At 53.2% G+C, this 17,048-nt stretch overlaps 1 protein-coding gene across 7 annotated transcripts in view; it reads left to right on the forward strand.

Annotated features, from left to right (window-relative positions):
* Positions 1–17,048, forward strand: part of SDK1 (sidekick cell adhesion molecule 1) — an 840,913-nt gene that overhangs the window by 543,815 nt on the left and 280,050 nt on the right. For 4 of the 7 annotated variants that reach the window (XR_014072185.1, XM_081552683.1, XM_081552682.1 and 1 more), the window contains 6 exons: positions 316–506; positions 6,926–7,009; positions 10,368–10,562; positions 12,686–12,802; positions 14,080–14,247; positions 16,115–16,217. Coding sequence is in view for 4 of the 7 variants with exons in the window: in XM_081552683.1 (XP_081408809.1) it covers positions 316–506; positions 6,926–7,009; positions 10,368–10,562; positions 12,686–12,802; positions 14,080–14,247; positions 16,115–16,217 (858 nt within the window). In the remaining 3 variants the exon portion in view is untranslated. The other 3 variants (XM_081552684.1, XM_081552685.1, XM_081552689.1) reach the window with 3 other exon arrangements.

Genomic DNA, 17,048 nt, shown 5'->3' on the forward strand with positions numbered 1-17,048 from the left:
GGCCACCCCGCACTCGAGTCCCTGTGATCAGGCCTCCCATGTAGCGTGTCCCCTAGCAGTATTTATTTTAAACATTCTTTTCCGGAGCCAATGGAACCATTAGCACTTATGGTCCATTGCTGCTGCAATTAGCTATCCTTGCTCAGCAGCCCTTGAGCAGAATGTGTCATCCGCGGGTGCTGTAAGGGAGCGGAGCTGTGTCTGGATTGATTTTTAAGTGTCCACTGTTCAGCCCACCATGGTTCCTGATAAAATGATTATTATTGCCACCTACGCAATCCACAGTTACCATACTAACGCCCCTCGTTTCCACAGGCCCATCGAGGAGCTGAGTGTGATCTGGAAGAGAAACGGGGTGAGGGTCACCAGTGGGCTCCACGGCTTCGGGAGGCGCCTCACCATCAGCAACCCGACCTCCTCGGACACCGGGGTGTACGTCTGCGAGGCGGCACTGCCCGGCAGCGCTTTCGAGCCCGCCAGAGCCAAGGCCTTCCTTTCTATCGTAGGTAAGGCTCAGACTGGAAGCGGCGATGTCGGCATCCCTGCTCGGGGAGTGGCCTTCCTTTCTATCATAGGTAAGGCTCAGACTGGAAGCGGCGATGTCAGCATCCCTGCTCGGGGAGTGGCCCCACACCTCAGTCTGGGAAAACAGCGTAGTTAACTCCTGTATTCCACTCACTTTATTTTTAACTCAGCACATGGAGGTGAAGTTTGCCTCCCAGAGTCAGCCTGTTCTTCTTTCCCAAGAACATCAACGCATTAAATCCAAAGAGTTAATGTTCTGAATACTTCCGAGAAATGTTCTTCTGAAAACTTCCAATCGTAAAGCTTGGGAAATAGAGTGTCAGAATCCTTGGCATATTTATCGCCTTCGGATGCTGGTCTTTCTGCCACGAGGCTTTTCTATAACTCTTATTTGTCTGTTCTGATCAGTGTTCAGAGATTAATCTATTACCATTATTATTTTACTTTTTGACCCAGAAGAAAGTCAGAAAGTCTTGAATGTTCCCTTTTGTTAAACTGAAAAGTGAGAACAGAGAGGTGTCCTAGGACCACGTGTCATTCTGAAACCGAGGAGAGGGAGACACGGTTAGGCGCCTTCCAGCCACTTTAAACCCTGGGAGATGCTGGTGTTTGGGAGGTGGGCATGGTACGCCGATTAAGGGGATCCTCCGCCTGTTTTCAGGTTATTGAGATTGCACTGTATCACGAGGCAGGGCCCGTAGTTCTCGCGTCTTTTAAGCCCCTGTCAGGACCCGCAGTGGCTGCGATCACTATCGTAGTGGCCTGTCCGGGTGGTGGCCGCTGCCGATGAGCGGTGCCCGCGGGGTCGGCCCAGGCGGGAGGGCCCCTGCTTCTCTCTGATGATAAGGCGGGTGAGAACGGGAAGGGAAGGCTCTCAGGAGCAGAAAGCCTCTGAGAGCAGTCGCTCCTCACATATTAATCACAGACAGACCCTGCAGTTTGCCACTTTGCAAACTAAGAGAACACAGAAGCCTGTGTCTTCATAAGAAATTAGCAAGAGTGTGAAGAAATGCTGCATAAAAAGCAGTTCGTGTTACATTCCTTTCAATCACGAGGAACTGGCTCTATGGCCCGAGAATGACCATCAAATGCACGTGATGCGAGCCTGTCAGCCTCTCTGAAAGACATGCACGAACTTTAAAAGCATCGAAGAGGCAGGTCTGAGTCACCGATCGTTGCAGATTCTACACCAAGGAGCCGAGCTGGCTCTCGGCTGCCTTTCTCATCTGCACTTTGCGGTGGTCCATACCGCACGCCGTTTCCTGAGGGGGGCCTTTCTTTCGGGGGTGACCTACAGCCATGTGAGCACAGCGCGTCACAGGTAAAGCCCAAATTAAAGTCTGTGACGTGCAAGTCTCCAGCAGACGGGGCTGTATTGTGTTAAGACGTTTTTTGTTGTTATTGTTCAGTCACGTAGTCGTATACCACTCTGTGACCCCGTGGACTGCGCGCCAGGCTTCCTATCCTTCACTGTCTCCCAGAGCTCACTCAAACTCATGTCCATTGAGTCGGTGACGCCATCCAACCGTCTCATCCTCCGTCATCCCCTTATTCTCCCGCCTTCAATATTTCCCAGCATCAAGGTCTTTTCTGATGACTCGGCTCTTCACGTCAGATGGCCAGAGTATTTAAACAAGAGAAGAAATGTATCTCCCTGTGAACTAGAACATTTGTTTCCATCATAATTCCCTTTTAAAAATATTTAAAGCGGTCATGGGAACTTGGTTCTGCATTTCCATCTGGATTCCAGAGTGGATTGTTACTATATTCTCTGAGTTGCCACCTCTGTATTCCGGCTTTTAAAGGTACACAGACACACTTGCATCTTTATGATGTTGATTTAAATCCCCTTTATTCATAAGAATTTGCTGTGACAGGTGGGATTTTGTGGTTGAGTCCTGGGAAGGCCCTGAAGAGCCTCTGTTTGTTAGAGTGATTCAGGAGATTACAGCCCCGAGCCCCGAGATGGTGGAGGGAGGGGTCCTTGAGAAACACGGGGCCCGGCTCCGCGGCGCGGTCACGGGGGAACGTGCAGATGAAAGGGGCAGACACAGGCTGGCTCCCCATTGCTCTGCTTCGTACTGGCGAGACCAGACCGGCGAGTAGTGGCTGCGTACCCCGCCCGTCAGCTCCCTCGCTGGGTTGCTTCATTTCTGAGGTTTAAACAGGAACATGGGGTCTGACTACAGCAGTGTCACGGGCGGGACTCTCTGGGGAAGGTGGCCTCCTGGGCTTGGCGTCCCGTGTTCTCCTCCACCTGCCCTGCCACAGGGTCCTTTTTCTTTTCTGCCCGCTGTCTGGGGCCTGGGTGCCCGCTGTAAGTGTGTAGGGTCAGTGCTCCCACTGTCTGGGGCCTGGGTGCCCACTGTCTGGGGTCAGGGTGTCCAGTGTGTGGGGTCAGGGTGCCCACTGTCTGGAACCTGGGTGCCCGCTGTCTGGGGCCAGGGTGTCCAGTGTGTGGGGTTAGGGTGCCCACTGTCTGGGGCCAGGGTGCCCGCTGTCTGGGGTCAGGGTGTCCAGTGTGTGGGGTCAGGGTGCCCACTGTCTGGGGCCTGGATGCCCGCTGTCTGGGGTCAGGGTGTCCAGTGTGTGGGGTCAGAGTGCCCACTGTCTGGGGCCTGGGTGCCCACTGTCTGTGGCCGGGGTGTTCAGTGCATGGGGCCAGGGCGCCTACTGTGTGGCAGGTTGGAAGTGCTGGAGTTAAGCCCCCAGGAGCATGTTTGTCCAGCACCATGTGGCCTGGTGGGGAGAAGGGGGAACTTGGAGACCAGGAAGATGCATGTCCACCCCTAAAGGAGTGTTAGGCTCCTGAGGCCTGTGGTCATCTCTTTCTCTCCTCAAGTAGGGGGTTTGTAAGTGTCTTGTCTGAAATTATATCAGGCCCAAAAAACACAGAGATGAGACATTCTTCCCTGAAGCAGCGTCCAGCCTGGCGGGAAGACCGCCATCTGGGTACATCACAGAAATGTGGGTCATCGGCCCCCAGGGCACGTGGCCGAGGTGGGGGGTGCAGACCCAGCCCGCAGAGGTCAAGGAGGCTCTGCAGGAGGAGGAGCAGGCAGACCGGCCCTGCAGATCTAGTCTGAATTTCACAGCGAAGCGACTTGAGAAAGACATTCCCTGTGGAAGAACCAGGATGAGTGGACAGCCTTTGTGTTGCTCAGGTGAGAAAGGACCGCAAACTCAACAGCTTAAACTAACACAGAGGTGTCGCCTCCCGGTTCCCGGCCTCCGAAGGCAGCAGCCAAGGCTGCGCTGGGCTGGACTGTTGTCCAGAAGCTCTGAGAGGGTCCACCTCCTGGCTCGTCCAGGGGCTGGCAGATTCAGTTCACGAGGCTGTGGGACTGGACCTTGTTTCCTTCCGAGCTGTTGGTGGGTCATTCTTGGGTTCTGGAGGCAACCAGCATCCCTGGCCACAGTCACCTCTGTCTACAGAGCCAGCAGCAGGCCGGGTCCTCATGCTGTGGACCTCTGACCTCCCCTCCTGCCGTCCCTCCCGCTTCCAGCCGGAGAAGGTTCTCTGCTTTTAAGGGTTCCTGTGATGAGAATGGGTCCACCCAGTGGATCTAAAGTCTCCCCATTTTTAGATCGATGACCTCAGTGACGTCGGCAGAGTCCCCCCTGCCATGCGGTGTAGCAAGTTCTCGGGCACCGCTGACTGGGGGCGAACACCTTTGGAGGGCGTCCTTCCCACCCCAGTGGACAGAGGCAGCAGAGTGTGGATGCTAGTGGCGAGTCAAGGGCCCACCTCTGCCACTTCCTGACACTGTGGCTCTGGGGGTGGGGGTGGGGGGCGGCCGAGGGGGCATCTCGGAGCCGTGCAGAGGGCCCTGCTCAGGACGGGCCCTGCAGCTCAGGCCGAGGGGTGCAGGGAGGGGAGAAGCCAAAGCGCGGCATCAGGGGTGGGAGAGCCTGAGGGGTCCTCACGGGGTGGGGGGCTCCCCAGGGGTGTCCCCTCCTCCGGCTCTGAGGAGCTTCTGCTGACTGGAAGGTCAGGCCAGCTGCCTGTGGCCCCTGGCAGAGGTCAAGGGCCATCTGCACGGCCAGCCTCTTCTTAACTCACCATGTCCACCAGACGAGAACGTTTTCCTGACGTCTTCATACTGTTTCAAAAGAGATGAAAGTTTCGTTTCGATCCCCAGTTTTACTGGCTGCGGTTGTGACACACTTTTAGAAGTCTAGTGCGTGCCTTCATTGGCAGGGTACCCTTCTGTAACAGAGTTGTTGCCGAGGAGCTAGGACACGCACTTGCGCTGGGAAGGCTCCGGTGGGGGCGCCTCGTCCACAGCAGACCCTCCCTGCCAGTCACCTCAGACTCTCTTGGCTGACGTGCCCGGTACTCTCCCCGTCTGTTCTCCTTGTGGCCAACTGAAGTGGCTGAGGGTGGAGAGGAGAGTCCTGAGTGCCATGGGGCTGCTGGAGGAGGAGAGGAGCGGTGGCGGGAGGAGGCGGGCAACGGTGGAATTACCGTCGGAAGCCGTGAGGGTCTGAGGCCCTCGGCAGCCCCGCGGCTGCTCTGCGTGCCCAGACACCTGGAAGACTTTCTGGAAAAGGCAGGAGAATCAATACATGAGTGAGCAGACCTGGCCTCCCTGGATTTCGGCCACTAAACCCTGCCTGGGGTTTGGCAGCAGGGGAGACAGTGCTCGGCCAGCTCCGGCAGGCCGCCCCCGAGACGCGCCCGGGGAGCCTGGCGGCTCTGCACTCGGGGTCGCGGAGCATGTGGAGCCGAGCGCCAGGGAGCTGGTCAGGCGGGGATGACGGCGCTCAGAGAGGAGCGGCCCTGGCAGGCCCCTGCAGTCCCGGAGCCAGGCCTCTGGTCAGCCCGGGCCAGCCTCGGGTCGCTGTGTGAGGACGGCCCCTCGTCTCTGAGCCCAGGCGGGCTCCTCCCCGGCATCTGGGAAGCCCCGGACACTGCAGAGCGAGGACAGCAGCCCCAGGACATCGGTCAGGGCGCCAGTCAGCATCCGCAGTCAGCCGGCACCTTGGGGCTGTCTGGTCCCGTGGATGCTGAGCATCTGACACATGGGATCTTACCGTCAAAGTGCGACTCCTCCAGGGAGACCCTCCAGGGATGCTGGAAGAACAGCCAGTCCCACACAGCCAGTGCTGCGTGATTCCACGTGTGTTCCTGCTGCTAGGTTGTTAGTGCTGCTGGCGTCACTGCTGATGAAGGAGACGTGGGGGAGCGTGCATGTGTGAGTGTGCGTGTGTGCATAGCTGAAGACCAGCCTGTTGACGGGGAATCTGCGGTATTCTTTGAGGCCTGATCTACACACACACAACCAGGTGGAGAATCTGCCCCCATCCGGTGGGTCTGCAGCCCTGGCCTGGGCCAGACGGGCTCCTTCCAGCAGGTGGTTTCTGCCTGATGACCCAGTAATTGCAGGACTGACACCTGACTGCTTCCAGGGAGGAACTTTCAGCCTTGCCTCCTTCATCATGTCTCTGAAACACTAAGTTTTCATTTCTCTGTTTCCTCCTTTAGGCCCCACCCTGTTAAAAGACATAGTCAGTACAGAAGGCAGGCCAAGCTAGAGTATCCACAGTCACACAATTACACTTGGAAACAAACCTGTCTGGAAGACAGTACCCAGAAATTATCACAAGGAAAGCGAATGACCAGCCTTGGTTATCATGATAATGAAGACACTACTACCTTAATGCTCAACAAACTTGGCCATGCCAGTGTTGAATTCCTGCTAAATAAACCGAGAAAAAAATACTGCAATTTACTCTCCAAGGAAATTCATTGTTTAATACAACCCCTGCTTTTCCTCTGGTCGTCCAACAGCAGGCGGGCCGGCCGGGTGTCTGGAGATATGCAAGTGGTTGTGTTTGCTTTGCTGCTGAAGATAGATGAGAGGTCCATTGCCTTTCTTCTCTTAACTATGATTGTGCCTTCCACTGAAGTATTAAGTCTATATTTTGGAGAAGAACTGCTAAGACTTTGAAAAATATATTAATAGGCTGCTCCGTTACCTGACACAGGCCGGGCGCCTGCCTGTGGTGCTTTATTTGACAGGTTTCGTGAGTTGTTGTTTAGTTTAGACACTGAAGCAAACTAGTCTATAAAATACTGTGCTGTAAATATAAACCTTTGTGAACCTCATTGGATAGTCCTTCTAAAATGTGAATTAAGATATTCCATGATTCAGACCCATAAACTGAAAAGTAGCCATTGCCCTGAGTAGTAATTTGCTTGCTGAAACCTTGGACTATAAATTGCCTTTGGCCCCTGCTCACTGAATTCTGAGTTTGTGTGCACGATGGTAGGTAGCTAATGAAGTTTTCAAAAATAGTTTTATAAAAAGAGTTCAAACTCTTTCAGGCTGTAAGGGTCTTCTGAAATATATCTCTTTGGCTTAGGGGCTGTTTCGGGTTTTTTTCTTGTTTAAAGAGCCACCGTATTTTACCGCGGAACCCAAGAGTCGAATATTAGCGGAAGTGGAGGAAAACGTGGACATCGCGTGTGAAGCCATGGGTGAGTGAGGGGAGCCGTGAGGGGCTCCGGGGAGCCATGGGCGGGTGCAGGTGAGCCATAGGGGTGGGAGCCGTGGGGGCATTTCGGGGAGCCGCGAGTGGGGAAGCCGTGGGCGGGTGCACAGAGGCTGTGGGGGAAGCCTCCACAGGGTGGAGGAGCGAAAGTGGCATCTCCAGGGCAGAGCCATCATCTGGGTAGCGACAGGTGGACTGTGACGATTAGAAAGCAGACCTTTCGCCTGGAGCAGAACTCAGCTGCTGGGCGTGCAACTTTGGGGAAGGCCTTTGATCTTACTGAGCTTTTGTGTCCTCACCTGCAAAGCAGGGCTAAGAATATTTACCCAAAGGAACAGCCAGGAAGCCTTAACGGCATCCATCCCAACAGAGAGAGACCAAGTCTTATCCTCTTGACTCCCTTCAGAGGCTCCGACTCCCCCAGGATGAGCCTCCCAAGACTTGGGGCAGAAAGTTCGTTCTCATCCCTGGGGTGAGGGGGGCTGGTGACCACGTCCGCTCCAAGAGGAGAGAGATTGTTCTAATTTTTGAATAGGAAATCGTCCTATTTTTCTGGCCTTTCAGCCTTTGACTGACTTTTCTTCTGTCACGGCGGTAGTTTGACCTCTTGTCCCTGTGCCTTGACCCCTTGCTGGCTATTGGTCCTGTTTCACGTCCAGCACACATGTGGTCACACTAAGCCTCCAGCAGGGACAGGCTTTCTGCGGCGATTTCATAATCAAAACTGCGCAAGTGCCCTGGAGATGGTCAGGGAACGAGAAGGACATTTTACGTTAAGACCTGTGCGTCTTAAGGGTTTCAGCTCTTCTTCTAAGAGCTTGGAGGCTGAGTTTTCCCAACAGTTCTGGGAATCTTCAGGAAAGCACCCCCTTAGGTGCAGAGGCAAGAAGATGGACGAGACCCTGGTGTAAAGTCCTCGCCTGGGGTCTGGCGAGGGCGCTGCTCATGGATCCCTGGACAGGCAGCTAGCTGCCTCTCGCCGTGCAGTAGAGACCAGATCCAAACCCACATCCACCAGCTCCATAGCCAGTGCTTAGGCCCGGACCCGAACAGATACGACTGACCTGCAGGGAGGGAGTGGGGGTGCCTCTCGGGATGGTGTGGAGGGTCAGCATAGACACGGGCGTCCACTCCCCTCCCCTCCATCCACTGAGCCTCCTGCAGAGGCCGCTCCGGCGCAGAGGAGTCGGTTCCCCGGGGGCTCTAGCCGTTGCCCCGGCAGCTCCCAGGGCATCTAGCCCCACTCTGCGCCCTTCTCTCTGACCAGCTCGACCCACACGGATGGCCCCATGAGGGGAGAGGAGAGTCCTGTGAACTTCCCGGGGAAATCTTTACTTACTGTGGCCCCTTGTTCTCACTTCTGTCTAAACACCAGTTTTTTAAGGCCAACAACTCTGTGAAAGTGAAACTATAAAATAGAGTGTTTATACTTTAGAAACAAGAGTCTGCCATACTGCGGGGATAAGATTTCTGTTTATGACATTAAATTGCCCCAAAATAGAAATATTCCTAGTTCCCTCTATAGTAACAATTATTTTTCCATAAATGACAATGTTAGGCTTTTCCTTTGACAAGAAGATGCTTTTCTTGCGTGATTTCTACAGAGTAAACTGCTTGTTAAGTACAGGCTTATAAATACATACTGAACAGGTCTTTCAACATTGTGTTGCCATCATATAATTTACTGCTTTCTTTTAATTTTGACAATGAAACCATAGCAGCATGCGAAGTGGTTATTCTTTATGAAAGCTACATCATGTAATTGCTATTATGAGACTTTACATGAAGCGGTTATGCTTTTACCTTCAAATGAATTTTTTTAAATTTCCTGATTTAATGAAAAGTGACAGGAAACATAATGAAGGCAAAGAACAGAATCTGAGAATACATTATCTTGAAATATTCCACGACATTAACTTTATTTATTAAAGAAGACATCTTACACCTACACAGTATCATAAGTCAACGGATCCGAGTGTGCCTTTCAGCGTGAATCGTGTTGAGATGTTTTATTTAAATTCATTTTATATTTAGGGAAGCTGAGGCACAGAAGGATCCAAGATCTAGAAATAAGCCAGGTGCTTCTGCATTTTTCCGACAATCAGCATTCTGTGCCCACTGAAGCCCAGGACCCCAGCTCGAGTGCCTTGGTCTGTTCCACAGACGGCCTCTCCGGTCCACCCTCTTGGCTGACCTGACCATTCTTGGCTTCAGGAGGACGGAGAAGGGAAGCAGTCTTCCCTTTGCCTGTTCCCCAAGGATCTAAGGGAACCGAGAGGAGGGCCTGGTGTGTCCCAGGCAGCAAAGCCACCAGGGACAGTGCATTTTCATCTGGTCGCCTGGCCACACCCGTTTGGGGGACAAGCAACAGAGGTCCTCATGCTCTTGGGCCAAGGACAGCCACTTCATTTACAACCCAGGTTCTGCCCCGTGGCCTTGTCCACCGAGTACTCCCGCCTGGCGAGCCCCGACCTCAAGCCTCCTTCCAGGTGGCGAGGCCGCGTGCAGCTCCCGTCTCACTGCTCGGGGGTCTCGGCCTGCCCTGTGATGTCACCTGGATGAGGAGAGGGCACCCGGGTGGGGCGGCTGGGCCCTGAGCCTCCATCTGACGCTGGCCCACCCCGCTCTTGGGCGCAGGCGCAGGAGCACCCCCCACCCCGTCATCTCTGCACCAGCCTGGTCTTGGGGCCACGGTGATGTCTCCCAAATCCACAGCCTGGACCAGATGCGCCTTGCGCGCTTGCTGCTTGAGCTCACCCACCAGGCACCCAGTGCGGTGCAGGAGCGCGCGGGTCAGTGACCCCGACTCCTGGGATGGGGTGCCGTAGTCCCGGGCTGGGCGGCGAGCACGCACCCTGGGCCAGGCGCCGGGAGGAGCTGATGTGCTGACACGATCGGTCTTCACAGTCACCTTCGGTGGGGAGCACCACTGCCTTCCCGAGTCCCAGGGGACTGGGGGGAGGAGGGCTTACCTGCCCTGCCCAGTGGCTCAGCTTGGAGGGGGCACGTGTCTCCCACCCTGGTGACCCTGCCCCACCCCCCGCGGCACAGAGGCAGGCACCGCGGGGCCAGGGGCCGTCCTCCCAGCGCTGTCTGAGGTCAGTCACAGCCATACCCATGGGACAAGGGCACGGCCAGGCCGCGGGGAGAGCTGGAAGGGCCTGCAGCCCCCTCCCCACCTTCATGGAAGATAAGAACACCACCCAACCGGGAGCTTGGAGGGGCGAGGAGGTGCCCGGTGAAATGCTTCCGTTCTGCCTTGGAGTCGTTTTGCCTCAGTCCTCACATAGCAGTTCTTGAAATTTAGTGAGTTTCACTAAAGAACTGTTTCCACTTCTCCGCAGGGGTCCCTCCTCCTGCCCTCCAGTGGTTCAAGGATGCCGTCTCCATCAACAAGCTCCAGAACCCTCGGTACCAAGTGCTGGCTGACGGAGGCCTGCGCATCCGGCAGCTGCGTCCAGAGGACTCGGGGATCTTCCAGTGCCTGGCCAGCAACGCGGGCGGGGAGGTCCAGACCCACACCTACCTGGATGTCACCAGTGAGTACTGCCCCTCCGCCCAGAGCCCGGCCCCTGGACGGCCCCGAGGCCCCGGCTTCCCTGCCCTCGCCCCATGGACGCTCAGAGAACGCGGGTGTCTGTCCAGCCCGAGTGCCCACACTCCGGGCACTTGAATGCGCTGCTCTATTGAGACGTAGGAGCAAAGTCCCCATCTTTCTGGACAGAACTGGAAACACTAAGTGAATAGCTCATGCCTAATCTTTTGATCTTTTTTTTACCTGTCTTTCTATATTTATTCTCTATTTTAGTTTTTTTGAACAATTATAGTTCTTTCGTGAGTTTCTTTTATGATCCTATTAACAGAAATACTTTGGCACTATGAAAAATAAGATAAAGGTATCTGTGAGTTTTCTTTTTAATCTCCCTTAGTTGTAGTATTTTTTTCTAAAACAAGTAGAGTTTAGTGATTATGAAATTCTCATGTTTGCCCTGTCTGGGAGCAAAATGCTGAGTCTCCAGGTACAGGGGCCATTCAGGAAATCAAATCACGGTCAATGTGTGCATGGCCAGTGGCTTTTGTCAGCAGTGACTCGGAAGAGACTGGTGCAATATTGAGATATTCATGCATGTGTTTTGGTAAACTAGGGGTCACTTCCCCTGACCTTCCCCAGGGTCAAATTTCCCCTCCGTTGTGGAGTCTAGGAAACCAGTATCACTTCAAGCAGAAAAAGTAATATTGGGGTCTTAAGCTGGAAACTGGGTTTTGATCTATTAGAGTTGCTTGGGGATTCCCAGGCGGCGTTGGTGGTAAGGAATCCGTCTGCCAGTGCAGGGGACGTCGTTAGAGACACGGGTTTGATCCCTGGGTTGGGAAGATCTCCCGGAGAAGGGAAGGGCAACCCACCACAGTGTTCTTGCCTGGAGAATCCCACGGACAGAGGAGCGGGGCGGGCTATGGTCCACGGGGCCTCAAAGAGTGAGACACGACTGTCTGGGCACGGAGTTACTTACGCCTGCTCCGCGGTGCGGGCAGGGGCTGTCGGAAGCCAGAGCGTAACTGCTTTCGGCTTGGAGGGAGGTGTTTCTGTTGCTACCACTCGCCTCTGCTGTCGTGACCTGAAGGCAGCACAGACAGCTCTGAGCAGACGTGTCTGTTCACAGGGCTTCATTTACAGAAACAGAGATGGACTGGACTGGGCCCAGGGTGGAGGCTGCAGACCCCGCTCTCATGGGAGACCCAGGGAAGACCACCTGAGTCCACCCAGTCTCAGTTCTCTCTTCAAAACGCAGCCAGCTCAGCCCAGGTCACAGGGATCTCAGGAGGATCGGTTTGGGAATTTAAAGGAAAGTGCTACTTAACCCGGTTCCCATGACAACTGGAGCATGAACAAATAAAGACCTGTAATGATAATGCCACGTATCTGTTTTGTAAGTACAGGGCTTTGCAAAGTGGATTTTTTTTTTTTAATTAAAGCACTTTTCATGAAATAAAAATATAATGTGTAAACCAATCAATATCTATTCCTTCACTTAACAAGCATTTACTGAGCACCCATGTCAGTTACTCTGGGCCTGTGAGGCTCAGGGACAAAGCTAAGATTCTTTTCTGAGGTCCTTAGAATCTGGTTATTTTAATGTTCAAAATGGATCCTAGGAAGGGTCAAAATGTCATCTCTTAGGTGATATTTAATATTCAGAAATTAGGTCTATCTTTTTTTAAAATAATGAAAGCACTTGTTTGATTTCTGTAAATAAATGTCCGTCTTCGCTTTAATGTTCATCTGAAAGCTCTGTGGTTCGGTGGTAAAGAACCCACCTGCCAATGCAGGAGACATAAGAGACATGGGGTGGGTTGATCCCTGGGTCGGGAAGATGCCCTGGAGGAGGGCATGGCTACCCACTCCAGTATTCTTGCCTGGAGAATCCCACGGACAGAGGAGGCTGGCGGGCTGCAGTCCACGGGGTCGCAGAAGTGTCAAATGTGACTGAAGCTCTCCTGCTTTCCCCTGCTTGTGCCGGTGGAGGATCATAGTCAGTCCTGAAGGGTTTTCATCTTGTATCGCTGCAGCACTGTCTGCGGTTAGTTCTGTAAACACCCAGGCAGACGCCTCCTCCAGGCTGGCCTGAGCATTCCCATCTCACTGTCCACGTCCTCTGCCTAGATGTGGCCCCAGCCTTCACCCAACCTCCGGTGGACACCACGGTGACCGACGGGATGACAGCCGTGCTCAGGTGCGAGGTGTCCGGGGCCCCCAGGCCAGCCATCGTGTGGAGGAGAGGTAGGCGGCTCGCACCTGCCTTGGGAGGCAAACTCGGCGGGGCAGGGTTCCCTCTGGTGTGCCCACTCATCTGTCCATTCTGGGAAGAGCGACCAGATCCCGGGGAGTCAGACAGGCAAGACCTCTCGAGCTCGGCGGAGCTCACCGTCTGAGCTCTTTCCCCCTCCAGGCCCTCCTTGGTGCCTCGGGCGGGGTGGCCCCTTAAATCCCGGAGCCAGGTTTCAGCCCCTTTGTGAAGGAGGGAGGTCACAGCTAGGAACACGTCCTTTGTTATTTTAAGCAAGCTGCCTCCAGCGCAGGACCACCTTCGTCCTCAACAGCTGGACGTCCGACACTCAGTCTGACTCTATTTCATCCGACACTCAGTCTGACTCTATTTCAGTCTGACTCTATTTCCTGTGAGGCGTGGAGTCACGTCTCGGGCTCATCGCAGCCCCACCCCCACCGCCCGGCCCCATCTACAACGTGATGCACGCCTGCCACCAAATGAACGGCACATGCGGTCCGTCCTTGACAAGCCCCGGCTGAATCGGGTTCGTCCCCATTGATCATGCTTGGTGGACTGTATCCGGGTGAAACCTCAAAACTTACACTTTTTTCTCACCCAGACAAGCCCTTGGTGGCTTCCCAGCTCTCGAAGGGGCCTCAGTTTATAGACACAAAGATCTGGGAAACTACCGATTAATCGGAAAGAGGGGAACTCTTTCATTTTAGATATCTCTTTTTGTCTTTCCGGATTTAGAATGTAATAATAGCTTTAGATGGAAATTTTTCAAATGCATATAAATATAAAGAAAACTCAAAATCAGCCACTCAGAGAAAGCCATCACATTTATGGATGGTAATTTTTTTAAACTTCTTACTTTGTGTTGGAGTTCAGCCAATTAACAGTGTTCCGACAGTTTCAAGTGAACTCTAAGGGCTTCGGCCAAATGTACACTTGTATCCATTCTCCCCCCAGACTCCACTCCCGTCCAGGCTGCCGCGTTAGGCTGAGCAGAGTCCCACATGCTCTGCAGGAGAAAGACAGCACAGCGTGCGTGTCCATTCATGGATCATGATTGTTGTAACCAAGTCTCTCAGCACTGGGCAGTTAGGGTGTTTCTGGCTTCGGTTACACTAATGACTGTTAAAGCAAACTGCTTTGGTTACTTCCGTGGTATAGTTTCCACTTGCTTCCGATTGTTTCCTCGAGTTATCTTCCCAGCTGCGGCCACAGCATCACGTCTCCTCGAATGTTACGGTCCTCACGTTTCTCTTTTCTCTGTCGTCCGCAGGAAAGCACATTCTGGCCAGCGGCTCTGTGCGGATCCCCAGGTTCATGCTCCTGGAGTCCGGGGGTCTGCAGATCGCCCCCGTCTTCATCCAGGATGCTGGCAACTACACCTGCCACGCAGCCAACGCAGAGGGCTCCCTGAACGCGTCTGCCGCGCTCACCGTGTGGAGTAAGGACCACGGCCCACGGGGAACGTTCTGTTAATAATGGTTTAATCAGCACATCGTCTGTGCTTGGAGATGTCAATATGCCCTTGGACTCCCTAATCTAATCAAAGGAGAACCATTATTTTTACAACTAATTTAGAGAAATCTGTTGAGCAATTAGTTTTCTCAACTTCTAAAAGAATAATTAGAAAATGTATTCAAAGATTTAATGGGGACATTTCAGGAGAGATAAAAGGTTAACTTTTTAAAGTCAGTAGAGTAGGGGTATTATGCCAAACTAGCTTGAGTAACAAAACTGAGACATTGGCTAATTTTATACAAATTACAGGAGAAAAATGGATCAAGAATTAAAATCCCAGGGGAAGTATTTTCCCATACTGTAATTATAACCAATTAAAACACTCCTCATATGTTAAGTATGGATGTTTCCTATGTGTAGGAGTGAACTATAACACGGGTTTCTGAAACACAGAATAAGTTGTTTTCCAGAACCTAGGGATTGGATTACCAAGTACTCAGCTTCACCGGCTGATAAACTTTTCCCTCTCTGCTTCATCCGTATCCGTATCACTAAAAAATTATTGTTCAAAACAGCCAGAAACAGTGCTCATTAATTGATTTTGGTAAAGCCATCTATATGAGGAGAGAAACTTTTAACTGCACGAGTGAATAATTTGTTAAAATACCATCCTTGAAGAAAAACTAAAAAAAAGAAAAAGTACTTGTGCTTTATTTCATATCTGGTTTACATTCTATGGTATAGTTGTCGTCCACTCCGATAAATGGCCCTTCCTAATGTGTTAGGTGTTCTAAAGATATCACTAATTTTTTAAAAAAAAATGAGGACCCCACACACACACACCAATATTGTTAAATATTTACTAGAAAAGAGGTTTTGTTCCACGGGATAACCTAATCTGTCAACCACATCTGATTCATCCAGTGTCCCTGGAAATTAACCGTAAGTGTGAAAGCTTGTGGGAAACTGATGTCTGCATCTCTGTAGCTCATTCAGCAGAGCATTTTGTGGGTCTGCTAAGATGCAAAACTGTAATAACACAAGCATGGCTGGCACAGCCCTGCGTGGCCTGGGGGTCTTCCCAGGCACCCCGGCTCTGTCTGTCCCAGTGGGAGCAAACAGCAGCACCCCTTTCACAGGCAGGAAAACTGAGCTCTGAGCAGAGGTGTTTCTCTGGATGCCCCACGGGTAAGCGGTCAGGCAGGGACCCAGCCTCCTGACTCCAGGTTCCGGGCTCTTTCCTGCCGCAGAGCAGCGCCCGCCTCCAGGGCGTGCGGTATGGGGACACACGGCGGGGAGTGCCGGGCGGACGACAGGCCTGCAGGGGCACCAGGTCCCCTCTGCACTGGCCCCGAACTACCGGGCAGGAGACCCTGCAACGCCGAGCCCCGGCTTCCCCTCCTGGTCCCCGGAGGATCACAGCCTTCGCAAGCCTGTTGTAAGGATTAAGTAAACCCAAAAATGAAAGCACTTTGCAAAGCCATGAGGTGCAGTGTGGACCTTACCAGAATGTTGATCATCTTGGCAAAGAATCCAGATTTCTCCTCAGAGCGTAGAGCCTGGTAGACACCTGCCTGTGATCTTGTTTCCTGTTTCCTTCTGGAGTGTTCCGAGGTAGGGGGATGACCTGGGGTGTGGGGAGCGGGAGGCCTGCCTGCCTGCCTTCCCGAGATGCAGACGGGCTTGCTTTCAATTCCCTGAACGTCTCTGAGCACTTCCGTTTACACTCGTTTTGCCAAGGTGAGAGGAAGCGGGGAGGTTGTGATGTCAGATGACCAGTTCGTTACCCCCCGAGGGAGGAGGCTCTCAGCCGTGTGATCCTGTCTGAGCTGCAGCTTGTGTCTTTGCAGATCGAACATCCATCGTGACCCCTCCAGAGGACCGCGTGGTGATCAAGGGGACCACGGCCACGCTGCACTGCGGAGCCACCCACGACCCACGCATTTCTCTCAGGTCAGCTCCGTCAGTTACAGCATTAACATTCCGTGAGCTGGGGCCCTGAGGTAGAGACGAGAGGAGAGAATCTCGGGAGCTTTGATTTCAGCCACAGACCCCTGATTCCGGCATCTTACGGTCCCGGGCCCCTTCATTAATCACACAGACCCCATTTTCCACTCCAGCCTTATGTATTATTTACAGTGAGCTGTGTTCCACTTCATGACTTCAATACAGTGTTTCATGATTTTTCTGCCAAGGTTAATACACTGTCTGTAAAACATGCTTGTCAGAGGCTGATAGTTAATGAGAGAAAAATCCAGAGAGATGGAATGGGATTTCGGCAGTGTTTGCACTGGGGCCGGGCTGGACCCGAGGGGTCTGTTCTACTGCATCAGGCAGTATCCTGTGTATCAGGAAGAGAGGGAGCGCCACGTGGGGGAAAGGCCCCGCAGTGGTCAACTCGCTTAGAGGAAACACACGGAAAGAGGGGAGCGGAGGACGTGAAGACCCGCTCGGGACGGTGACCCCCACCCTGCCTTTGTCCGACTCAGCCTGGGAAGGTCGCGATGAAGAACCTGACCGTCCAGGTGGACACGGGCAGCAGACACAGGTGGCTGTCGACCACGAGCTTCTTCCCAAAGAGCCGCCACTTTCAGGAGGGTTTTTAATTTTCCGAACCAGCCTTGAGCATGCATCTAGAAAGGCACGGTCATCCTCGTGTTTTCACTCTGGCCTTAGCCCCAAAGGCACGCAGTTAGCCCCTGACAGAATCGAGGTGTCCCCCTGCTTCCTCACATTCCACTCTGGACGCACAGATACGTCACTACCTGGATGTGGAGCCTCAGC

Source organism: Giraffa tippelskirchi, chromosome 13, assembly GCF_054371585.1.
Source record: "Giraffa tippelskirchi isolate mGirTip1 chromosome 13, T2T-mGirTip1v1.2.pri, whole genome shotgun sequence".
NCBI classification, from domain to species: domain Eukaryota; kingdom Metazoa; phylum Chordata; class Mammalia; order Artiodactyla; family Giraffidae; genus Giraffa; species Giraffa tippelskirchi.